This window comes from Perca flavescens, chromosome 9, assembly GCF_004354835.1.
Source record: "Perca flavescens isolate YP-PL-M2 chromosome 9, PFLA_1.0, whole genome shotgun sequence".
Classification (NCBI taxonomy): domain Eukaryota; kingdom Metazoa; phylum Chordata; class Actinopteri; order Perciformes; family Percidae; genus Perca; species Perca flavescens.
In genome coordinates this window covers 12,422,144-12,448,656 of record NC_041339.1, presented here as the reverse complement: position 1 = coordinate 12,448,656, position 26,513 = coordinate 12,422,144, and the positions used below count along the sequence as shown (strand labels likewise).

Sequence of the window (26,513 nt, the reverse complement as noted above, 5' to 3'; positions counted from 1 at the left end):
GCCCCATCCGCGCCAACCTCGAGGTCCCGGATGTCTATCGCACCGGAAGAGAAGAACGTCCTTTTCCCAGCCATCTTGTGGCTTCATCTAGCGAAGTGTTCGCACCAAGCCTCGTAGAATCGGAGGAAATCCTGCTGAAGGGGCGCCATCATGCCCGGACAAATGCAAGAAGGTTTTGGCTGTGCCATAACCAATCGGTTCGACCAGTTATTTGACGATGAGTCGGATCCATTTGAGCTGCTTAAGCAAGCTGAAGTAAAGAAGAAGGAGGCTCCTGCTCCTGGTGCCGCCAAGACTGCAGCTCAGGCTGCCAAGCAGCCGAAAAAGGAGTCCCAAAAAGACAGAAAGGTCCCACTTACTGATAAGAAGGAGGAGACCCAGGCCCCCGTCCCACTTAAGAAAGATGGTAAGATGTATTTCTGTGTTTTGTCATCCTTAGCCAAGCTGCAAGTAAAACATTGTAGGCTAACTGGCTAAGTTGCTTGCTTACTAGCTAGCAGTGGTTCGCAAGCCCCCGTGACATGAGGTCCACATGGCTGCTTTTGTGCCCGTGTTGGCTGTCAGTTGCTGGAACTGTAGCATTTATAAAAACGTTTAAAGCAACGGGATGTGTGGGGCTTAACCGATTCGGTGATAAACGGTTTGCAGGCCACCTTGTTTTGGCTTGTCCCCCACCCCCATCGGCCTTGTTGAACAGGCAGAACCCGAAAGCCTGGCTAACTAGAGAAAGTGGCCTTGAGGTGTTTAAATGTTACTCCTTTAAAGTCGTGACCTTCAGTAATCACATTTATCGCTAATTTTACCCTGAATTAGTCGAACTAGATATTTTCTACTGGCTTTTCAAAATGTGTTTAAATAGACCCCGAGTGGTTAAGTACTATTTTCCAAATTTAAATACAACTTGTCAAAGTGAAGTAAATGAGTCAACTTTCTCGCGGTGGATTTGCAGGTGGATTTGCCAGACATTAGGAGCAGCACTGCTATAATGGTGATGAACCTCGTGGTTGTAGTGTGGGGCTGTTAAAGCATAGCCTCCAAACTGCCACTTCCCATTGGCGCACATACATGCTCGTTGCATGTGATCGACCTGCCTGAAATAATTTAATTTACTATTTCTGCTCTGCCAGATAGTATGATCTATATGTTAATTTTGAATTTAACGCGTAGCCTGTAAACATTTGTTCAAAGTGTACATTTTGGTGCTAGAACGTGTTCATACTAATTTTATTAAGTTGGAAGCATCCAGTCACCTACGCACAGGCAGTTAGTTGGCCATTATTATCATGTAAGTCTGCCAAGCGGCTCAAATCCGTTTGCTTGAGAGAAGATGAGACAGGTGCGCCTACGATGATGCACCCAGCTGCTGCTGTGTAGTGGAGGGTGTCTATTTTGGTAGCTGGTGATTTAGGCAATGGGTGTGACTTATTGTGTCACACTGGGCCAGCAACAGTCAACCATGTGCTATGGGGGGGGCTAAATACTATGTAGCTGGTAATTCCAATTACAGTAACCAAATGATTTAACTGATAAGCACACTTTTCAATCAGACTAGGAAATAATAGGAGATTGTTGTCTTGATCCTTTTTATAATCTAATATTACTCACCTTTTGTGGGTTCTGTTTTTTTGTGTACTCTATAGTTTGAACTGTTTCCCTTTTAATAATTGGATTAGATTACAGATAAATGGATGTTGCAAAGTATTTAATAAATGGATCCTACTAGCTGCTGGTTTTATTCTGCACATTAATTGCGATTATTTGCTCCATTTAAACAGAACAATCACTTCCTCTTCTTTCTCTTGTCTGGGGCTCCGCAGTCAGTCCTGATCTATGGTCCTCTAATCCTCCTGTTGTGGTCAATCCTAGGTGCCGGCATGAGGAGAATGGGCCGCAAGCCCGAGGGCGAAGGCTTCAGACCCCAGGCCGGCCAGGGAGAGGGGCGCCCCGCCACAGACAGACGGCCTGTGGACAGGCGGCCCCCACGCCGCTTCGAAAGGCCTGCTGGTGATGCTGGCGAGAAGCCCGAGGGAGGTGAATTCTCAGTTGAGAAGTGAGTTCATATTCTAATCAGCAGACATTTTAATTGAACAGCAACCATTTTTAAAGAGTGAATCCACTACTATTATACCTTTTTGTTTTCTAGCTCCACATGAGGCAAACGCAACATTCACTAGGGGGTGGGGTAGGGTCAGCAACTGTTAAAGGCGTTGCTTACAGTGATAAGGCTTAGTATGTTGGTTTTGCTCAAATTGCTATAGGCGCATGTGGCTTCTTATCAGTTTACTTGTGTAAAATTGATAAAACTAAAAAAACGTTGTAAAATGTCAATGTAGATCAGTCCATCTAGGCCATAAGTTGAAAGCCATAATATTTTTTTCTGTGGACTCATCTTAACTATCTGTTGAATTCACAAATGTACTGATTTCCTGTTAACTACTGTCAATTTCTTTGATAATCTTGCTGTCCACTTTGTTACTATAAGAGAGAATAGCCTGTAGATAACCTGCTTTAGATCTAAGCTTTTGATGGTGAGAGACACTGTGCTTTAATGGGGATTTGACCATGTTGTCTGTCCCTTTTCATTAGATCTATTGGTGATAGGCCGATGAGAGGACGTGGTGGTGCCAGAGGCGGCCGTGGTGGTGGCAGAGGCCGTGGTGTTGGTCGCAACGATGGCTTCGACTCCAGAGGAAAGCGTGAATTTGATAGACACAGTGGCAGTGACCGATCGTAAGTACTTTTTAGTTCTTATAAAGCCCTTAAAGGTGCCCTGCCACACATAACCGTTTTTACTTGTATTTTTTGAAATATGTTAGGTCCATATGTGTTTGTGTTATGTCGTGAATATGAAAATGAACTGCCCCCTCCTCTGTCAGCTCTAGCCACTGAAAAGAAATAAGTGGAGAAATCGGGCCAATTAGAAAAGCTGGTCAGTCTGACGTGGTGTTGCCTGAGCTCATTACTATTCATGAGCTCGCCCACTTGCGCTGGGTAAAGCATGCTGATTGCCAGGCTCTCATTGGCTAGCTGTTAGCCAATCAGCTTTAAACAAGGTACTTCAGACATTACCACAAAGTAATGAAATACATGTGGCAGGGCACCTTTTAAATAAAATATTCTTTATTTACACCAGGTCTGTTAAAGATGTGGTGTGTTTTGATGCAGTGCATGTGTCATGATCCTGGCTAAAGCTAATGTTCTTTCAGTAGTATGAAGGGTGAGGAGAAGCGTGGTGGAAGTGGATCTCACAACTGGGGCACTGTTAAGGATGACATAACGTAAGTTCTTATACATGCAGCATAACAAACTTTGCATGATGGGGGTACAGAACACCTGAATTCAAAATTCTGCATTCAGTATGGTTTTTCCTTGTATGAGGTATTTTTAGAGAACACTTGATAGTGTTTTGTAATTGTCTCATTTGGAGATGCATAGGTCGGTCTTGTTATACTTTGGTATTCAGATTTTTTTTTTTTTGTCAGGTATCGTATCCTGGTTGAGAATTGTGTCAAATTATGATTTTTTTTTTTTTTAATAAAAATAAGTCAAAATACACAAGTTTATTGACTGGTAACACTTTACTTGAAGGTATCTACATAAGAGTGACATGACACTGTTGGGAACTGTAACCCTAACATGTCATGACAAAAACCGAATGACACTTAATGACAGAAGCGTTATGTCATAAACATTTGACTTGTTTATGTTTGACACGTTCATGACAGCATGATGTCACTCTTATGTAGATACCTTCAAGTAAAGTGTAACCGAATGACTTAACTCTGTATATCTCTGAGTGTAAATTAAAAGACAGGTAACATTTTGTTCACTGGCAACTTAAGTAAATTATTTTAAGGAGCATTTCAAACATTTCTGTATGACACTGTACAAACACTGAACAAACTCTTTCCCAAAAGGCAACAGGTCACAGTAGGCTATCAAATTGAAAAGCATCTCTTATGCCATGAAATAAAAAATAAAGAACATTTAGGATTAGGAGGAATGTTTCAATTAGTTCCACCGTGGCTATGTGCCAATGTGAATGTCAATTTCTTCAGTAATTGTATTCTCTTGTTGTGCATTTGCGCCTAAAGCCTGCTTGACAGCAGCGCAGATAACGTGACCTACGGTTTATTTTTTTTCTTGTCCAGGTGGTTTGTTTCTATTCACATACCCTACAACGGTGGAGCAATGTTGACACTTCTTATACATAACTCTCTCTCTCTCTGTTGCTGTTGTAACTGACCAGGAACCCGCAAGCGGGTCTTCCAGCTCGGTTTCATTTGCGCTCGCCCTAGTGTGCTGCACTTGCACGCCAATTAGCTTGTGCTAACTTCAGCACATGTTGCTAACCGTTTCCGGGTGAAAACCTTGTGAGCTTTGTCATGTTATGATATAATGTGAAGTTGGTAGGGGTGGGCATCTCTCCATTTTTATACAACGATCTGATACTTGTATAGATACACGGGCTACCATACAGTTTATTATGGAACAATTAAGTGCGGCTCGATGAAATATTCAATCAGATATACAGTTAATATGCTTTGAATGTTATCACATTCATTTCCCATTATAATTTAAATAAGCCAGTTCTATAAAAGAAGCAATGCCTACTTTAAAATATATATTTTGTAGAAGGGACACAGCGAGCAACTTTGTTGAATTGACAGCAAAGTTTCAGTCAACCGATTCGTAACTTTAGAATCGGGCCATTGGCCGAACCTGGGTCTGTTTAGACCAACCCAGGGGTCCGTGTATCGATGTAGTCATATCTGTGATAATACCACGTATACCAATTTGAATCATTGAATCTTTACACCCCTTTGAGGTTGGATAAGCACAATGGACGAGTATTTCTCAATTCCCTGGTTCTCAATACCAAGTCTTTATGAGATTTTTTTTTTTTTTTTTATAGCGAGCTTGACCAATCGAACGTCACTGAAGAGAACCCTGAAGGAGAGGAGCATCCACCTGCTGACTCTGAGAACAAGTAAGTTTTTGTGCTAATATGTCGTAACTAATATGAATACAGTGTGAAGAAATGTTGGTTTTGCAGTAATTAATAAATCATTCATAATTTACAATTGTTTTGAACTGCATAGTCGCTGCTTTTCAAACCAAGAACACCAGCCCCAAATGTATTTTAAACATTAACGCTGTGACACTGTGTGTCTGTGTGTGTGTTGAAGGGAGAATGAGGTTGAAGAAGTAAAGGAAGAAGGTCCCAAGGAGATGACTCTGGATGAATGGAAGGCCATGCAGGACAAGGAGCGGGCCAAGGTGGAGTTCAACATCCGTAAGGCCAATGAGGGAGCTGATTGGAACAAAGGATTTGTGCTGCACAAGTCCAAGGCAGAAGTGAGTCAAAACCATAGCTCTGCTAATTCTGAATACATCCATACTTCACATTAATTTTTGGTGATGAGTTTGCTAGACTATGATCAACTTGACTTTGTAGACCTTATTAATATTTTGCAAGTTGTTGGGGTCATCCCAAAAAGATTTTCTTTCTTCAAAGCAATGTAATAAGATTAATGCACAAATGCTACACCCTGCCACTATTAAGCAAAACTCGTCACTGTTAAAGGAACACGCCGACTTCTGTGCGTGCTGTAATGCTGTCTGACGGCTCCAGCGGCATCAGGCCAGCACAGAACATGCAGGTGACTGGTTCCAGTAATCCTACTGCTCCGAATAAGTGACAAAATAACGCCAACATATTCCTATTTACATGTTGTGATTTGTAGAGTCACAGCATGTACAAAAAACAACGTAACATGAGACACAGCCGTCTTCTAACTGTAAACAAACCGGGAACTATATTCTCAGGCGGAAGAATATAGTACTTGGGCGGAGTGATATGCTCGCAGCAAGCCTGTCTGAGAATATAGTTCCAGGTTTGTTTACTGTTAGAAGATGGCTGTGTCTCATGTTACGTTGTTTTTTGTACACGCTGTGACTATACAAATCACAACATGTAAGTAGGAACATGTTGGCGTTATTTTGTCACAATTGGGAGCAGTAGGCTAGTTGGAAGCAGTTACCTGCAGGATCTGTGCTGGGCTAAGCTCATGCTGGAGCCGTCAGGCAGCGTTACAGCACGCACGGAGATGAGAAGGGTATGTATCGACTTGTCTTACTCTGGGGGTTACGGTGAATAAGCTAAATTCCCAATAAGTCGGCGTGTTCCTTTTTAAGTTGTCAGTGAGTAAATTGCAAGGCTGTCTGTCTACGCAGATCAAGCAAACAAGTGTTGCATCAGTTTCCACTGACTGACTGCGTGGTGGTCAGGCTCAATTCAAACATCACTGAAATTAGCTGCTAAATAGAAGCGCTAAAGACCCTTAATAGCTGCACGTCCCATGCTCCACTCCATCCACAGGACTAGGTAGAAGTTGGAGCTGCCAGACGTCAGTGGAAATCCAGTTGACTTTTGTTTGTTACAGTATACTTAAGAAAATGTATTAAGCATCAAACCAAAAATGAAATGTAAAGCGAAAGTAACATTAGTAGTCACTGACTCGCATAGTTTAGCTTATATCTGTGTGTGCGGTAAACACTTGTCTTTCGTTCAAGATGTAGAACACTTGAGATTGAAACTATAAAATGGGCAAATGCTTACTGCTCTTACTCAGGCCAGGCCCAAACCAATGACATTTACAGATCCAGGCAAGAAATCTAGGTCTTTAATAGGACATTGTTTTTTTTTTTTTTTTTTTTTTGTAACAATGTGTCTCTGTACAAACATGATTTTGCTCATTATGTTGTTAATGTTTGTCTTGCATTTCTCCAACTCAGGATAAGAAAGAAGAATTGATTGATCCTGAGATTGAGGAGTCAAAGGTAAAAGCTTTGTTGTTGCACAATGCGCTCAAAATAAACCAAACTTCAAAAATCATACTTGGTTTTTTACTCTATTTTTCTAATTCAGATCGAGGATGAGCATCACTTCCGAAAGCCAGCCAATGACATTACGTCCCAACTGGAGATCAATTTCGGAGACCTGGGCCGTCCAGGTCGTGGACGCGGGGGACCACGTGGTGGCCGGGGCGGTCGTGGCCGCGGCAGTGGCAGCGCACCCAGCGCTGTCCCTGGCGAAGTCACTAGGCCAGTCCGCGGAGGAAGGACTGACAAGGTAGATAATCTTATGGTGTCATGTCATTAGCACATCTGCGCTTCATCTGCATTGCTTTTTGTCTCTGTGAAATACTGTATCACACTTCTAAAGTGTACCTCTAAGAATGACTTGCCAATGGAATTTGATTTCTTGAGTTTTTTTTTTTTTAAAGCCAAAGGCGCATCTTAAATGTTGAATTCTCTAACTCCTACTCAATGTTGACTTTTCCTCAGTCATCTGCGTCTGTGCCCAACGTGGATGACCCAGAGGCCTTCCCAGCCCTGGCTTAAGCCCAGGCTGCTGTCTCTCAGGCCTACAGGAGCCCCCTGAGCACCTCCACTACGAGGCTTGCATGTTCCTGGATCCTTCAGCAAAGTCAAATGATGGAGAAGACGGTCATTAACTATGACACTCAAAGTGAGGACTGAGTTTTACCCAATAAAAACAAAACGAAGATGGAAAAAAACAGAAATTAACAAAAAAAAAAAAAAAAAAAAAAAAAGACTTCTTGCTACTCTGGAGCAACTTATTGGTAGAGGTTTTGTACTAGGAAACAAAGTAGCAGGGATGTTTTCATACAGTATTTTTTTCAGAGGTTATGCATTGTCCATTGATACATTTTTGTAATTGCTGCTTGGAAATATGCATTTCAAAATGTAAGCATAAGAAGGGTGTGTTTAGCTTGGTGTGAGCCATTGCTTGCTCACTTTAAGATAGCCACTGTTGAGCTCCAACCCAGGCTCATAAGCTCTGCCACATCAGGTATTTCTGATGAGGTTACAGCATTGCTCATTAAGATTTATGGATTATTATTTTCTTTAGCATTGGGGTATTGTTTTATATTTTATACAGGAGGTCTATTCTTCTATGATCTTTGGCCTGTAAATCTTAACTATTTTCATAAATTCTTTCAGAGACTATTTCACATGGTGCAAATAGGACACGCTTTGACCTTGGCTCAAGCGTTTCCTACATTTGAATACATTGATGGAACCGCGCCTAAATCTGTATTAAGGTAGTTTTTTTTACTAAAATGTTCTTCTGAAGGAAGAACATTGGTGATTACTCTCCTAAATTTTCATTTATCCTGATATTTTGTCAAGTGGATTAATTTAAAGCAGAAAGTTATTCCATTTGTTCTGTATTTGGGGTGCTATTCACCGTCTAATATCTCGTCCACGCTGCCCATTTCATCTTTGATTACCAGCCATGTGCAAGTCAATTAATGCCTTTGTTTTTACTTTCAAGAGTGATACAGAGAGGTAGTGTCTTTACACAGTTGAGATGTGGCTGTAGTCTTCTGGAAGCCCTCAGACCGCCTCCCGACTGTTAACACACTCCACTCGAGCATCCTTCCACAGATGTAAACTCAGCCCAGCTTCGGTTTGTTTTTGCAGTCTTTTGTGCTGATATTTTCCTCCCACTGTTGACTTGCGCTGTAGCTTCCACAGTGGTACCACTGCATAATTGCTCTGAAAGAAATACAGTCGTTCATTGTGTGGATCAACCAAAGTGCTCTACAAATGTGTGAATTCTAGCCCTGCTATTAGAGACCTCTGTCGGTAAATAAAGATGGTCGATAAATCTTTTGCATTGTCACTTTTTTTTTATTGTGCCTGCACACAGGTGAAATGAATTTACAAGTGTACAGTATCTGCTTTATTTGCTTCTACTTAGAACCACCTTTATATACATACATAATCTCCGGTACAAGTTACCGTTGTGCAGTTTAAAGAAAGCGTCCACACCGAAGCCTCTCCTGGGAAAACTTGCAGTATGTCTAATGGTCGCCTCCCACCTTAGGGTTTTGATGAACTTTGCAAAAATGTGTGAAAGCTCAACACAAAGTTCTGGTATCCAGAGCCTTGGGTGCTGCCAAGGCCAACACTGATAAATAGTAATACATCACCCTATCAATATAGCCTGATTCAGACCAGTGGGCCTTACAAGGGAAAAACATTAAAAAAAATAAAACATGAACTGCATACATTTAACTGGGTACACCTGGCGTTGGACCCCCTTTTGCCTTCAGAAATGCCTTAATTCTATGTGGCATAGATTTAGCATGGTGCTGGAAACATTTCTCAATTTATTTTGGTCCACAAAGATAGGATTGCATCACACAGTTGTTAAAGATGTGGCGGCCGCACATCTATGATGCCAATCTCCCGTCCACCACATGCCCAAATTGCTCTATTGAGATCTGGTTGAGACTGTGGAGGCCATTTAAATACTGTGAACTCATTGTAGTGTTCGAGAAACCAGATTGAGATGATTGGGCTCGGTGACATGGCGTGTTATCCTGCTGGAAGCGGAGATGGGCAGTATTTTAATTAAATGTATTTAAAATACGTATTTAATTACTTTTGAGTAATTAGGGTTTTGCTGGACAGAAAAAATAAGATGGTTTAAACTGTAGAACGAAGTGAATCTTGTGGCATGTCCTGTCGGGTTCAGCAACACGCTCATTGTGAACTAACCCTGGACTGCAGTGTTGGGGCTATTTTGTGCTGTATTATACTCTACTCTAATGATACTGTTTTGTGTCTTTTGCACTCATTCAATTGGTTGCTTGTCAACGTGGGGATCTTAGAAATGTATTTACTGCACCACTTACTGCATATTTAGGTAACACTTTATAATAACCACCATTAATAGATGGTAAATTGATAGTTAAGTAATCTTTAGTTAATTGTCATTGAACTGTTAACAAACAATGAAATTATAATTAATAGTTTACTAATTATTAGTGCTGTAAATTAACAGTTATTGTTAGACAATATCCCTCATATACTATATTAGGTATCGGGTAATGATAATTCTTTTTAAATAGAATTGAATGAAGGGCAAAAAATGTATCACTGCTTTACAAGGAAACTTACTAACCAATAACTAACTATAAAAAACATCAGTCGCAACTTTATAATAACCATCCAGACACTGTTTATAGGCGGTTTACAAACCATCTAGTAACACTTAACTGTTAGGAATATCTGCGCCATCTATCTATGTAATGTTTATAGATGGTTTAAAAATGGTTTCTTAAAGGTTTACAAACATTTTTTAATCATCACCCGATACCTAATATAGTATTTGAGGGATATAATGTGTGTAACAATAAACTGTTAATTTATAGCACTACTAATTTGTAAACATTATTAATTATAATTTAATTGTTTGTTAACAGTAAAATGACTGTTTGCTAACAGTTCAATGACAATGAACTAAAGATTACTTAACTATCAATTTACCATCTATTAATGATGGTTATTATAAAGTGTTACCCTCTCAGTTACATTTCATTTGGATGTTCACACAGTCCGTCAGTGGTGTCGCTTTGACAGACGGAAACCACCCAGCATGCACCTCTGAATTTGCAGCCTGTGGTCATAAAAGGATGGACACAGTCAGCAACAATACTCTGTGGCGTTTAAACAATGCTCAATTGCTACTAAGGGGCCCAAAGTGTGCCAATTATTATTACCTAATAAAGTGGCCAGTGAGTTTATTGTGTTTTTATTGTGTGAGTGTTTATTTGCATTGACATTAAAATTACAAAATCAGACTCCCATCAAGGGAGTGCAAGTAAATGATTCAAAAGTTTCAAGTTAAACTGATAGAATAACAGAGAAAGAGACCAAACTGTCTGTCTGTTGATGAAACTGTAAAGACAAAAAAAAAACACTATACATACAAAATTTTTTTGAAACATCAGCTTTTCACCATGCTAGCAGACTGGCTCTAGGGATGGCCGCCTTTTTTTTTTTTACAGTCTATTATGGCGATGTCGGTCGGGTTCAGCGCTTTGAACAAACTGAACTATCTCAACTACAACAACAACTCTCACTAACTGCCATGACATTTTTACAGACATTCATGGTCCCGAATGGATGCATCTTACTTACCTGGTGATTCCCTGATTTTTCCCTTCTAGCACCACCCAGCAGGTTATTATTTTTGGCTTTTAGTGAAATGTCTTGTAAACTATTGGATTAATTGCCATGAAATTTGGTACACACATTCAAGTTCACGAGTAGGATGACTCGTAATAACTTTGGTGATCATCTAGAGCCACCATCAGGTCCAATTTTAAATTTGTCCAATACTTTGGTTTTATGACCAAATAGCTACAAAACTAATGACATTGTCATGGCATTGTACTTTGTGTTGAGAGCTAATTAGCAACATGCTAAACCAAGATGATAAGCCTAACATTAAACCTGCTAAACATCAGCATGTTAGCATTGTGAGCATGTAAGCATGTGCCCTTACAGCCTCACAAAGCTGCTAGCATGGCTGTAAAGTCTTCATTTCCAAATATTACAAAATGTAGATACAGTGTTACAATTGATTGATCATGATTCAATCAATCTTCAGAAATATAATAACGAATCATCTGTCATCATGCAGCAATATTACCTGCCCGAGACACTAACAAATCTGAAAGACAATTTACTTTACAATATTACTATCTCTGTTTTAGATGAGCTAAGATTGAGGTAGGGTAGATGTATTTAAACTGTGATATAGTATGTATTTGTCCTTTTACATGCAGGACAGGAGACATTTGGACTTGTCACACTAGGAAAAGTACAGGTGCAACTAAAATAAATTATGGCTAAATTCTGTTTAGCTGCTTCAAAAACAAAAATAATTCCTCATGGGGGCAACAGAAACTACGCACTTTAACTTTAATGTTATTAGTAACACCTGCGCTTTTCCTACTATGACAAGTCAAAATGTCTTCTGTGAAAAAAGAGCCTTATCAGTGCTGTCAGTGTATGGATGTCTTATTTAAATACTTTAAAGGTCCCATAGCATGAACATTTTTTTTTCAAGAGTTTTTTTTAACATTAATATGCATTCCCCCAGCCTGCCTATGGTCCCCCAGTGGCTAAAAATGGCAATAGGTATAAACCGCTCTGCCTTTGAGAAAATGAAAGCTCAGATGAGCTGATCTGGAACCGTGCTCCCTATGAGGTCATAAGGGGAAAGGTTACCTCCCCTTTCTCTGCTTTGCCCGCCCAGAGAATTTGGCCCACCCATGAGAAAGAGACATCATGGCTTTCAAACGAGCAAAGTAGCAGTTGGTCAAGGCCACACCCTCACCCTCCACCTCTCTCTCCTCCTCAATAGCATTTAAAGCTACAGACACAGAAATGGCACATACTAAGGAAAGCTCATTGTGGGACTGGCTCTAGTGGCTGTAATTCTATACCAAAGGCTGAATTTCGGGAAAGAGACTTCAGATACAGTATTAGGGGAACACATAGGTCTATATAAAAGCCTCCAAAGAGCACCATGTCGTGGGACCTTTAACTCAGGCAGGGAGAAATTACAATATCTGAAGGACATAGGCCATGGTGTTAGTGTGCCCAATGCTGCTCTGAAGAGAAAACAATGGTAATGCATTAATTGAAAACAGAAGTACTTTTTCAGTCAAACATTATTCCTGCACAGCTCTGGAAGACTTCAGCAAGAGAGTTTTTTTGTTACAGTTCAGATTTCAATGAGCAAGGAGGTAGTTCATGCAGAAAGGTGCGTGATGCAAAAAGAAAACTAAAGAGGAATCCAGTCACCACGTCCGGTCATTGTGTTTGTGTCTTTCGTTTAGGTGGTGAAACCCCACCTAGCCGTCCTCTTACTCAAAAAATCGTTTTCACTCAAACCTCACCTCACCAGAGTTCTGGTTTCATGTTCACACTAACTGTTCCGAAAGATATCACTGCAGTCAATTTTGACCGCATTCAGAGTCAACTTCCCTCCAAACTCCAGCGGCTCTGTGAAGAAGTTGTGACTGGGGAAGAAATCCAGCATTTCTACAAACTCTTCCTCCTCCTCCTCTTCCTCCTCCTCCTGGTATTCCTCGTCCATGTTTTCCGGCCCGTGTGATGAGATGTAGCCGACAGTTGTGTTGGTGTCCAGAGATGTCTGCGTGTGTTCGGAGCTGTCTGAGTCGTGGGAGAAGCTCTTGATGTAGGTGGTCAGAGGGTAGGCCAGTGTGGCTGGCTCCGACTCAGGGCTCCGACTGGTTTGAGGAGAGAGTGTAAGTGTGCAGATGTCATTGCTCTGCTTGGGCAGCTCCTCCACATCCACCAGGATGGGCTCTTCTTCCTCCTCAGTTACACTGGAGTTACTCGGCGGCAGCTGGAAGTTCATCTTGCCCTGTTTTGAAGGGACATACAGGCTTAAACTATGAACAGTGAGTCGCAATTTACAGCAGTTTGTATTTTATCCACTTTTACATGATTACCTTCTCCTGGGTACACTGTTGTGCCCACTTGCTGTTTGCAGGATCTGGCACATCATCGAGCATGACGCACTGGAAATACACCCAGAGCCTGAGGGGGGAATGTGAAAAAACAATACGGCATGGAAAGTTTAATGGCGCCATAATACATTTTTATTGCTGCACCATTTCTTTGGCAACAATTGTTGTGTGGCTTCTGCAGAACTGTAGATGAACAACAAATGAAAGGCTTGAGCTTGTTAGTTGCTTTCACGTATACATCCATATAGAGCTGCTGTTGCTCACATACCTCTGCTTTAATGCTGAACTCTGGTACACACACACCAGAAACAACGTGAAGGGGGCGGCGACTGCACACACTAGTAGGGGGGATAGTTGGGTCTCTGCAACAGTGACAGTGAAACAGGAAGATGTAAGACTGCAGCATATATATTTAGCTAGGTAGTAAAAAGGAAAAAAAAGTAGGCGATTATCTATCGAAAGACATTGACAAAAAGTCCATTAGCTTAGAAAAAACAATTATCGAAAGGTACTGAAAAAGGTAGTAAGGGGACCAGGAAATCATATTTCTGGCCGAGAAAAACTTTGACTCCTTTGAAGAAAAGAAAAGTCTTTTCTGTTAAATTTTACTATTTTATTGAAAATCACTTGACTCGACAGGTTTTGATTCACTCCACATTAAAACTATCAGCATATAACATTCTTTAAAGTATGGGTTCAAACCAAAGTCAGGTCCCTAAAAGATCACTTCTTAATGTGTTTTCAGTGTGAGCGATGGGGAACAAAACACCCAGTCCTCGTTTTGTGCGTCAAAAAATGCATCAAAAGTTGAGTTAATATAAGGTTTCAGCAGTCTGAGTTAGCCTCTTGATAAGGCTTCCAAATCTTCCAAAGTTTGTTTCTTTATTACGAAATGTGTGTATCTGTCCCTTCTCTGCAGCTCAGCAAGGAAACAATGAGATAATTTGTACTATAAAGACAGTAACTTTGGAGGACATCTACTTGATTTGATTAATTCAGACTGGTGGAGCCTCATTTTAACTTAATATACACTGAATATAATACAATTTCACACAGACTGAGTATTTACTTTTTTTAATTGTTTTAAGACAGACTTGGAAAAAATGTGAACCTATCCATTAAGCTACAGTATGTATTTGGACAAGGCTGGTCTTTATATCATTAAATACAGTTACTCATTTTTATTGTAGGGTCTTTTTATTGTAGTCTTAAAGGGAAAAAAATATTTCAGTGCCAATAGCTGGTCTGAAACACATGTAATCAGCAGAACTAGTTTCATCCAATGTTAAATAAAGAGTTTGACCTTTTGGGAAATACACTTATTTGTTATTGAAAGTTAGATAAAAAAGACAGATTCCATTTTGGCAACAGCCAGCAGCCAGTTAGCTTAGCTTTGCATCAAGACTGGAAACAAGGGGAATCCGCTAGCCTGGTTCTGACCAACAAAATCTCCCTACTACCAAATCTATGGCTCACGTACTAGCACATTATACGTTGTTTGTTTAATCTGTAGAAAAGCACAGTTTAAAAGCCACAACTTTACAACTTATGGCTTTATGTGCCTATTTCTTGGCCAGGAGCAGACCACGCAACTAGCGGAGACTCCAGGAAGTCATTTCATATTTGCTGTTCAGACATAAGAGTGGTATTGATCTTATCGTGTAACTCTTGGGAAGAAAGCAAATGAACCAAAATGTCAAACTATGGCTTTAAAGAAACTTGGAAAGCTGCTTACGCTGGATGAAGACCTTGACCTTTTGACATGCTGGGCCTTCTCCTTTAGCCGTTGAAGCAGTCATCCACAGGCTGTAGGAAGCTGGAGACAGGTCTTTGATGGTGTGCATCCTCTTTGATGCTGATATAGGGTCTGCAATATACATTCATATACATACAGCAGAGGAAAGTTACTCATGTGACTGTCTGCATCCAAAGAGTACATGTTGTATGAGACAAATCAGTAAAGATAAATGCTTCTTACAATGACTAGGCTGTCCGCTTTCCTTCTCTAAATAGATGGTGTACTTGGTTACACAACCCCCACGCTGACCCCTGGGAATCTCTGTCCAGGTCACTTGTACTTTGTTTCCCTCAACAACCGGCTCTTGGACAGACGGACCGTCTTCTGGGGCTGCAGGCAACAAGCAGAGCCCAAAAAGATTACTCAACAGGAGGGATGATAAAGGAATATTTGAAACACTTTAATACTCCTGCTACTAACTGAATTTTCTGCCAGTTATGTTTGAGTTTAATAAACTATACATTATCGAATTAACACTGGTAAGCTCTTCTTAGATCTTACCTGATTCCAAAGTGGAGACACCTGTAAATCTGGTCCTACTCACTGAGCTCTCATTGTTTAAAACGTATACTGCTCCCTCGTAGCACTCAAATGGCTTAATATCTGCATAAAGAAAGATAGCGGTATAGCAACATTAAAGAAACTAGAAGGAAAAAAAAAACAGTACGAAAGACGAATATTTACTGTAATTCTACATGTCCCACCTGTAACAACAGCATGGTTGTCTTTCCGGCCCAGTCTGAGCCATCTGAGCTCCTCCAGCTTGTGGCCCTCTGGGTACCACTCCAGCACATATGCTGAATGTAGCGGTGCAGTGTCATGCTTTCTCCAGGAGATGGTGACACTGTGGTTGTCTGCAGTTACTTGCACGTCCTGAGGGGGCTCGAACTGCATGTTCTTCGCTGCAAGAGATCATTATATAGACACCAATTTCACCCTTAGTATTACAAATGTGTCTGAGATTCTCCTGTAAGCTCTTAACATGACTGCTCACCCACAAAAAGAGGCACATTCTGCCTTTACGAAGCTACAGACTTAATTAGACAAGCATTCACTCACACAGTGTTATTTTTTTTACCTTTTGTGTGATGGGTTTTAATTCTGGCAGGAGGGGACAGCCCTTTGGAGTTGCGAGCCCACACTGTGACTTCACAGTCGGTACAGAACGGGACTGGATAATCCCTGGCATCGGCACTAATTGGCTCTGGGTTGACGAAGACCAAGCCAGAGTTTTGTCTGTAAACGCTGACATTATACTCTATGATTTTCCCTCTAGCGGTGGCACTGTTCAGCTCCTGCAGTCAGAGAAATGTTTGGAAAGTGAATTACTGAGTTTGTCACCACATATTTGCTTTTGTTCAAGAAAAAGAAACATCGTGAGCATTTACATGAGCCTTGGATTTGGCCGTCTTTACAGGATGCTCACAATCAACACACTGAGACAGCGTGTAAGACACATCATTTCTGCTCAGCTCCCCTTTTCTTGTAAACTGAAACTTTGGTGTCTGGCATCAAGTTTCACTTATCTCTCACGTCTTTATGTGACATTAAATGAGTGTGTGTGTGTGGTAGATGGTGGGGATGTGCAAGTGTGTGAGGGTGTCACACCTCAGAAGTGGTCAAGGGTTGACCTTTAGTTTGTGCAGAAAGTAGTAGTGAAGCAGGAAGATCAGAAAGTGTTACTATGGCGACAAGACCACACAGACACAGAGTGAGAGAGGGGAGAGGGAACACATGAAACTGTACAGCAGAGCAGCGTTTTGTGTAATTGTCCTTCACAATAATTCAGAATAAACAATTGAAAAGCTTTTTAAAGAAACATACCTTCCAGTAAACTCTCTGTGATTTAGAGGCGAGCTCCGCGTACCACACATCCAACTCTTTGGCAGGCGCTGAAACAATAACACAATCTGTCACTGGACAATAATACTGAGATATTAAGAAGGTTGATATTTGACTTTAGAGACTAGAATTGATTCTGAGTTTTTTTTTTTTTTAAACGAGTGAAAGACATGTTTATAGAATTTACATTTCTTAAAAGTTATTCCTAATTGACAGACTTTGAAATCCTTTGAAAAACATCCATGACATTGAAAATGTCAATGTCTTTATTGTCAAAGTTACTTTTAAGTCACTTGGTTAAAACACTTTAACCAAGTGACTTCACACTTGCGTGTGAAGAACGCTTCACCTGTTGGTGAGTTCAGGGGCTGTTGGAAAAGTGAAACTGTAGTGTTAGCTACCCAGCTGCAATGCAAGAAACTACAAATGTGCCCATGTATAATTATTGTTTGTCTTTTGGATATGAACCAGAAATACGAGATATTAATGGTTTTTTTAACGTTATGTTCTGTTTGTGCAGTCAGAGAGCCCAACTGTAAAACCTGCTTAGATGTAATGGATGTTCATATGCTCTATATATGTGATTGGTGTTGACTGTGCTTTTTACTCAGCACTACCCCTCAAATTAATCTATTAGGATTTTTGTTATTGGGGCTTTACAACGGTGTGTTTTTAGGAGGCCGAACGGGGAGTTAAAAGAAGTTTTCACTTCAATAACTTTTTTGTTCCCATTTGGGTTTAATAAGGTCAGGAGAAAAGGAAAAATATATTTCAAGCAATGCTAACCTTTTTACACATCAAATCTGTGGGACCCTAAACAATGAGAAGGTAAATCCAATTTCAACAAAAGACAATTGTTAATATTATATTCAATATATTCAAATCAGCACCTTCTCACAATTGCTCTTCTTTTAATGAGAGATTTCCATGTCTTTTTTTTATTACAATAGTGCCTTTAAACAAGCCGTCAGGACTTCTATATGGTTGTGATCAACTATACTATATATATATATATATATATATATATATATATATATATATATATATATGTAAGAAGTGCTGCATCTGTGCCGTTTCAGTCATTCCCCGGCTACAATATATAAGTATATATCTGGATGAGAAAAATAAAGTGTTTTTTGAGCATTAAAGTATGTAAACATGTTCTAGTAGAAACCCAAAATACAAGTATGAACCTGAAAATGAGCATGATAGGTCTCCTTTAAAGGATATTATTACCGTCACAACAAAACTAATTGTTTCTTGTGGTAGATTAGCTTCCTCAATTATGTTTCAAATTTCGGTAAGGTGATTTTCAAACTGTCCTGGGTGAAACCAGCGGCTGCCTGGAAGATCAGGAATCACATGTGTGGCTTAGACACTATGTGCTTATCCAGGAAAATAAGGAAGATAGACACACGCTTGTAACGAATGTGTTCAATTCATGCTTAAAAAAAGAAAATGTAAATACCCTTTACCAAAAATGTCTCTTCTGTTATTTCTACTTTGACCTCTGCTGCTGCTGGCTGTTGATGAAAAACTCATGATCTTTCACTGCTGCACATTCATAGCTTATATCTCTGAAATGAAGAGGCCTTCATATCTTCACACCATCAGTATTACAAAAATGCAACAATCTTTCCCATGATGAAGCATCTCACTGTGTCGCACTTTGTACCAATTAGCTTTTCTTCGCTCAATGTTTAACTGATATGCAATAATACTCAACAGTTTACTAATAACATGTTATTATAATACCCCCACTCTACCTCATTACTTGTCTAATGTATATTATGTTATTCTCTGTTTATACTTTATATTTCAGAAGTAGTAGTTTAGTATATTCATATTTGTATTGTAGTCCATTCTTACTGTATATTGTATATTCTATAGCTGCTGCTGAAACAAGAATTTCCCAATTACTATCTATCTATCTATCTATCTATCTATCTATCTATCTATCTATCTAATCTCAGTGTAAGCCAAATGGTTTTGGTCTTAAAGACCTCATATTATGCACATTTTCAGGTTCATAATTATATTTAGAGGCTGTACCAGAATAGGTTTACATGGTTTAATTTTCAAAAAACACAACATTTTTGTCGTGCTGCACATTGCTGCAGCTCCTCTTTTCACCCTGTGTGTTGAGCTCTCCGTTTTAGCTACAGAGTGAGGCATCACACTTTTATTCCAACTTTATTGTGAGTTGTACATGTGCAGTACCTAGGTATGGCGCCATTTTGATGCTACAAAGAGATCACCTCCCGTTAGCATTCCACTGACTAGCATTCATTTTGACGTCACTTGAGAGTGAATAACTTTACATCTGAAGTGTTTAAAGACTCTATTTGGCCATTGTTTATTTCTAAAGAAACACGACAATGTATAAAAGGCTCCATTACCTTGTATCTCACGTTATGGCTCTGTAGCAGACGTTTTTGTAAAAATAGGCCAACGATTGTGTTACATAGTAGAGGAATTACTGTATAGTACAGGAGAAGCTCGCAGGCAGTTTCGACTTACATGAGCTGTTTAATTACTAATGTTAACTAGCATTTTAGTTAGCAATAATTAGCCTGTGCCCATGTTATCTCCTTACATATACCTACGCTCTCCGTCTCTGCAAGATTGGGAATGATTGAGATTTCTTTTGGCACAGCTACCAGAAGACTTCCAACTTTCAGACAGGTTGCTCACTTCACATTTACGTTGCCTCTCTCAGTTGGAGGCTGCGCAGTAAAGCTAGCGATCACCGGAAAAGTGCTTCTAATAGCCTTCACTGGTCTCCGTCCAGAGCAACAGGGTCTGTTGGTCCATTCTTATATACTGTCTATGGAACAACCCGAAAAGCTTTGCAACCTAGACTGGAGCAAGACGTTTCAGAGTGGTAAGTTATTTAAAGAGTGTGTGTGTGTCTGTGTGTGTGTGTGTGTGGTAGAGGGTGGGGATGTAAAAGTGTGTGCGTGAAATTAGTCTTTCATATGTAACGTTTTATTTCTGCACTGTCTCCTGGACATGGCGATACAACTATCCGAACTCTTCGGGTCTCCGCTCTAACTAGCTTGATTTGAGGGCGTGCCACACTAGCAGCTAGGCGAGCTTTATAACATGTGTTACAAGGTGACGCAAAATGACGCGCGTTTGTTACATAAGTAAAGGCTGGACTCCAATAGAGCTGTTTCGAGCAATTGGCGAACAGTGTTTTCTGTTGGAGATGGTAAAGTGCCTTTGGGGTGGACTTTGGGCTTTTTTACTTTGTAAACCTATGACATGCACAAAAAAGATATGTAACACAATAAAGTAAAATAAAAAAAAGCCAAAAAAGCTTAATATGAGCACTTTAACACACAACCCAATAAGGACTGTTTCAGTGGCTTACAGGTATTCTGCATACAGTCAGTGAGCTGATAACTGCCTCAAAAAAAAACAAAAGAAAGGAAACAGTACTGCATTATATGATAGATTTCATAAATAAAGTGCCACATAGATATTGTAAATCCATTCAGACCAAAACTGTTTGCCTGTAGATAGAGTCAGTGTAGTGCTTTCACTCAGGAAGTGCAAAAATAGTTTTCAGGAGGTGCAGGTTACTGTAATACAGACGGTTTGCTTACCTTCCTCTTGAGTCCAGCCTGATATGCTTGCGCTCCACTGACTCCACAGGCCGCTGCTGAATTTGCATCTGGCTCTGAAATGGTACAACATGTAGGGCTCCAGAGAGGAGATGGACCGAACCTGTACCGAACTCATCTGCACACCCTGTAAGTTGAAATAAGTGGGGTTTTTTCATCTTATTTTAATTAATTAAAACTCAATCATCCACACTCCAACAAAGTGCCATTCGTAATCATATTGCATACCATTGATGGTCTAATTTCAGCTCGTTTTTGCAACATTGTGAGTTTACCTTTGCGCACATCAACCTGACACTCATATCTGCCTTTGGCTTTGAATCAGCGGAAGACCTATGAGGTCTGTTCATGCTGTGACTGTTTTCAAAGGGCTAACGTAACCTTCAGCAGCATCTCTTGCAACAACTCATTGAAAGTCCCTAAATGTTCAAAAAATCTGCACTAATCTGAGGCGTTAAGACTTCTTACTGAGTCAGGAGAAGATGTCCATGTCTGTGCATCTGTTCTGTATTGGATCTCTAGGTGTTGAGCCTTCACAGGCAGCTCCACTTTGAAGATGCACTCTCGGGAAGAGCACTCAGGTTGGCCAAGAGCAGGAGTCGAGGGCATCGCTGCTCAGATCAACACAGAGTGGTCGGATACATTAAAAACAAAACAGGCACAAAGGGCACACAAGATGACATTTTGATGTTTTCTTTGCTATAAAATCAGCAATTGAAAAGCTAGGATTCCACTGCATCATTACTAGCCATCGGAGGTAGTCATCGCTTTGTGGAAAGGAGGGCGGAGGGAGATTATCAACCATCATGAACATCAGGATTAGAGCATAAAAGGACACATTTTCCTTGCAAAGATGATTTCAAGCCACAACATCATTGTACCGATTTCAATACTTTTTAGGCACCGACCGAATTGCCTTCTTAGTATCGAGTATTGAACAATGCCTTGTCATTCAATACCAAATTTCAATCCCTAAGGAGTAAATCGTATCAGCGTTACATGCTGCTGTCTTACCAATGTCACTGAGTGTGTAGCTGATGGGGATGGACACTTGAGAGCCCAGTGGATTTTGGGCTAGGACCCACACAGAGATCAGCTGGACAGAGCTGGTCACAGTGAAACTAGCCGATGGAAAATCAGTTCCTCTACTGGAGACATTGCACTCTGTATGTTCGTGGCTTTTAGATACAGTTCTCACACTGAAACACACAAAGCCACGTTTCATTTCACAGTAGGTATAAGCAATGTGATATTGTTTTGATGACTTCTCGATCCAATTTTGGTTTTTAAACTTACCACAGCTTTGAACTGTCCGTAAGAAAAGTATCTCGTCCTCTGTTCCAAGTGCAGGACAAAACTCCGCTTTCATTATCTTTGACTTTGTAGATGCATGAAATATTCGTAGGCCTCTCTGGTAGATCTAAAGGACAAAGAAAATGCATACTTGAATAAAAATATAACATAAACCTAACAATCAGCCTAAACAAGGCTTTACATTTTTGTTTTCAAACTGCAGTTATATATTTCTGGCACTTGAGTTGTCATTCCAACACAGGAATATCAAATTAGGAAGTAATATTATCATTGAAAACTTAGATGGTTGTATCCTCAATAAACACAAATGTTGGTAATCCATTTATTTTATTCAGATTAAATAATTTTTAGTATTGGATGTGTCATTTCAGAACAAGTCTGTGTTGACAATATTGTGTGCACTTTTCATGTTAGGGAAATGGCATGTAGCATGTGTCAAAAAACAAGTTAACTAAATTAGCAACAGCTCTGTGGTCAGAACTGATCACATTGTGTTAGCTGCACCCAGCCTGCGACATGCAAACAGTGTGTACTCTAAGTATAAAGAGAAAGCAGAACCAGCTGTGCCTTTTTTTATCATCTCCTGTATCTTGAAAATTTATAGTCATGCCTTACGATATGAACGTCTCATCTTGAAATACCACGCGCCATGCACTGTAAAATATCCTGCATCACTTGTTTTTAAGGACAAATAGCCTGAAATTCACTAAATGTGTGCATAAGGAAACTTTTCAGTGATAAATATTTCAGAGATTACTGCTTTTCCTGCTCCTTGGTTTCATACTCACATCCAGCCGAGATGTCCAGTCCACAGGGGTCCAGAGCAGAAGGACACTTACACCGACAGCTGTATGTTCTGTTTTTGGTTATGTTTGCTACATTTAAATATATAGTTGTAGAATTAAATACGTTGTGGCTCTGTAGTGTTGGCGGATGGTCACTGTACATGGCTCCCTTGCACTTGCAGTTAAAGGTGCAGTACACCGTAAAGCTGGTGCCTCGCTGCACCACAGGTCCACGGCTGGACCAGATGGCACAGGATTTCTCAGGATATTTCTCACCTATAAGCAGAAATGAGGATTTATATGTTCCTATCATCTAGTTATGTGAACGTGAGAAAGCTACTGATCATGGATTTGTTGAACAACACACTTCATCCTTATGCAGATGCACAATTTCACAAACATCACTGACAGATTTGACATGATAACAACAACTGTGACACTAAACACACACACACACACACACACACACACACACACACACACACACACACACTGTCAAAATAACTTTTTCCTAGAAAGGCTTTTCATGTAGCCTACATCCACACTAACCTTTATCTCCAAATAACATGATGACCAAAATATTAAAATATACCTCTTAAATATTAGAAATGTGTCCACACGGTAGTCTGAGCTTACCTATGCACAGCTGCACGGCCAGCCCAGTAACAACAGTGAAGATGGTCCATGTTTGGGACATTGTCGCCATGAGTCATCAGTAACTGCCTCCTGATATGTCTCTTACATTGCCACAGGAACTGCTAGCTTACCTTAAAACAAGTAAAAGTGCATAAATGCATGAGGTCAACGTTTTTTGGATAGCCTACATCTTTTTTTAAAAGTAGCTTAATGTTCAAAAGTTTTTATCTGGGAAACCAGTCGGCGCTTTATGATGTTTCCTTTCTGGTAGCTGGCGATAATGTTGTCCCATTCATAGCATATTGATATGAAATCATGTATACTACTTTTTAAGCACAGCCGTGTGTCAATCACGGATGTATTAAGAGCCAATATGTCAATATATATAGCTAAACATAGAGCAGCTGCGCACAGTCAATAATGACGGTAATAAAAACACGGATAACAAAGTCCTACTCACCAATACATGACATCCCAGCATCATATTAATCCTTAAGCCTTCTAAAGACTTTTGATCCGTCATCATTAAGTCCTTCCTAACATCGTTAGTTAGAGCAGAGGATCCTGACTGCGGTAGGCTGACGGCGGAGACTCCGTGCTGGCGGACTGCTGCCGCTTCTGTCTATAGTGTGTGAAGTGACACACCTCAGATCATTTGTGAAGCCAGAGGTGAAACACACACACACACACACACACACACACACACACACACACACACACACACACACACACACACACACACACACACACACGCTTCACACAGAGTCAGACACTGTGCACTACCAAGCTACTGATGATTATAGCAGTGGTGGAATGTAACTAAGTAGTTTTACTCGAGTACTGTAGGCCTACTTACATTTAATGCAAATTATACTTCTGCTCAACAGCATGTCAGAGGCAAATATTGTACTTTTTACTCCACTACATTTCTCTGACAGGTTTCTGGAAAAAAAAAAAAAACAACTGGAGGATGGTGTTTGTTTCTGAGCAGTAGTAGTTAGTGTAACTTGGGAAAAGGAAAGTTTGGGGTCCCCTGCTGGAGCGGCTGCCCTTGCGACTCGACCCTGGATAAGCGGATGACAACAGATGGATAGTAGTTAAAATTAGCACAAACTTAAACATCTACAGCAGTAAAATGCAACATACACATTAATGCAGCAGTACATGGATCCAAAAACATCATATCCTATTATACAATAGTAAAACACTGGAAGATTTTTTTTTCTGCAGAATGTACTTTTACTGTTAAAACTTACTTCATACAAGGTTTAAATTCAGATCGTAGTGCTTGTAGTGCAGTATTTCCACAGTGTGGTATTAGTACTTTTACTTAAGTGAAGGATCTGAATACTTCCTCTGCCACTGGGTATTAGCCTTTACAGCTAACGTGATGCATACAAGTCCCTGTAATATTTTCTGTCTGGAAAAAATAAAAGCCTACAAATTTCCTCCAATACTAAGGGTGCAAAATTTACTTTTTTGTCCATCAGCCAAATGGCTAGTGAGTGTTCAAATTGTACCACACACTCAGTAGATTACCATTGTTCTTTGGGCTGGTGGGTGAGGCTAATCTAGCAGCCACTATTTTCTAAATATTTTACCAGTATTTGGTTGGTGGACGATGCTAATTTTGGACCCTATTCATAGGTAGTTCACTTTTTGCCAAGAACTGTTCATAGCTTCCTTATACAATATCCTGCTGTGTTTGTTTGTTCTACTGTTAAGCATCATATCCAGGATGAGCCCCCAAATTGTTATAAACATGGCTTTAGGCCATGACAAAAAGTGGGAAAAGACACAGAAATGCCAATGTATTATTTATTATCAAAAAAAGAATAAACGTTTAAACTAAATACAGGTATGAGGTGTGAAAATCATTGAAACTAGTGTTCGTGTGGATGTGTGTGTAATGTGTATGCAAAAATGTGTAAGAAAACAAAGAACAGCAACAATGCTTCTGGTGTGGGCAGGGAGCAGAGAGCAGAGAGCAGTGAGTAAAGAGCAGTGAGCAGAGAGCAGTGAGTAGAGAGCAGAGAGCAGAGAGCAGTGAGTAGAGAGCAGTGAGCAGTGAGTAGAGAGCAGTGAGTAGAGAGCAGTGAGTAGAGAGCAGAGAGCAGTGAGTAGAGAGTAGAGAGCAGTGAGCAGTGAGTAGAGAGCAGTGAGTAGAAAGCAGAGAGTAGAGAGCAGTGAGTAGAGAGCAGAGAGCAGAGAGCAGTGAGTAGAGAGTAGAGAGCAGTGAACAGTGAACAGAGAGCAGTGAGCAAGAAGTCCAGGAGGCTGGGGGTTTTATATCCTGTGAAGCCCAGTTGCTCCAAATCAGGCTACATCAGCTGGCACCTTGAAAACAGTTATGCATAGAATGAGAGCAAGCAGGCACAAATCTAAGAGGGGCTGTCAATATATATAAAGTGGAGCTTGTTTAAATATGTGCCTGCTACCAAAATGAAGAAGATAGATGCAGGTTTGATCCAATATAATCCTCAATCCCACATGGAAGATGAGAAGACTGATTTGTTACTCTGACACTATGGGGAAATTCTGCAGGCTGATGTTTAGATTACAGTACGTCTTGGAGTGTATGACACCTGCAAAAGGAGGATCTGCAACAGCAGAACAACCCACCAAATGCATCTTCATCATCACATTTTCCACACAGCACAAAGTCTCTCACTCCCTTAATCATATCCCCATGTGATGCAGTGGGGGACTTTCCCCTCTAGCTGCACTATATTTCACCTTTAGATGTACATGCACAATACCGTGCTCAAGATTTATAAAATAACTGAGCGGTACACAAAAACATCAGCAAGAGGGATGATAGATGTTTTTTTTTAAAAGACAACGAGGCCCCTGAAGATTTATTAAAACTTCAAACTTCTTTCAGTGGAGGAGATGCCCTTCTAACATTTTGAATGAGGAAGTGAGACAACTCTCAGGAAGTCTTAAAAAACTGGTGTTGTGTTTTGAACTGCAGATGGTGAATATGTGAGTACAACTTTAAGTTCAGGAGCAGATTACAATTCCACACACTGAGCCATTAGCTGTAACAGGGAAACCCCCAGCTGACTTTTGTCTGTGTGTTTTGAAGTAATGTCACACTCAGCTGCACTTCAGCAGCTCA

General features: G+C 40.3%; 2 protein-coding genes across 5 annotated transcripts; one reads left to right on the top strand and one right to left on the bottom strand.

Annotated features, from left to right (window-relative positions):
* The first annotated feature begins 20 nt into the window (after window positions 1-20).
* serbp1a (SERPINE1 mRNA binding protein 1a) lies at window positions 21-8,706 on the top strand. Of its 4 annotated transcripts, none has more exons than XM_028587208.1 (9): window positions 21-406; window positions 1,867-2,050; window positions 2,587-2,730; window positions 3,210-3,278; window positions 4,916-4,990; window positions 5,187-5,358; window positions 6,799-6,843; window positions 6,932-7,135; window positions 7,351-8,706. In XM_028587208.1, the coding sequence occupies exons 1-9, from the start codon at window positions 151-153 to the stop codon at window positions 7,405-7,407; spliced, it is 1,206 nt and encodes a 401-aa protein (XP_028443009.1). In that variant the 5' UTR covers window positions 21-150; the 3' UTR covers window positions 7,408-8,706. The 4 variants fall into 4 exon arrangements, with proteins under 4 accessions (XP_028443009.1, XP_028443007.1, XP_028443010.1 ...); XM_028587206.1 differs by having other exon boundaries at window positions 3,207-3,278; XM_028587209.1 differs by having other exon boundaries at window positions 23-406; window positions 5,190-5,358.
* A 3,649-nt stretch (window positions 8,707-12,355) lies between these two features.
* On the bottom strand, window positions 12,356-24,036 carry il12rb2 (interleukin 12 receptor, beta 2a). Its single transcript, XM_028587946.1, has 16 exons — window positions 23,853-24,036; window positions 23,393-23,523; window positions 22,760-23,032; window positions 21,954-22,077; window positions 21,672-21,856; window positions 21,126-21,268; window positions 20,640-20,784; window positions 17,011-17,078; window positions 16,265-16,481; window positions 15,891-16,088; window positions 15,688-15,789; window positions 15,367-15,516; window positions 15,124-15,255; window positions 13,657-13,750; window positions 13,371-13,458; window positions 12,356-13,282 (listed from the first exon to the last, which is right to left on the bottom strand). Exons 2-16 carry the CDS (start codon window positions 23,460-23,462, stop codon window positions 12,821-12,823), a joined length of 2,451 nt encoding a protein of 816 aa, XP_028443747.1. The 5' UTR covers window positions 23,463-23,523; window positions 23,853-24,036; the 3' UTR covers window positions 12,356-12,820.
* Between the last annotated feature and the right edge of the window lie 2,477 nt (window positions 24,037-26,513).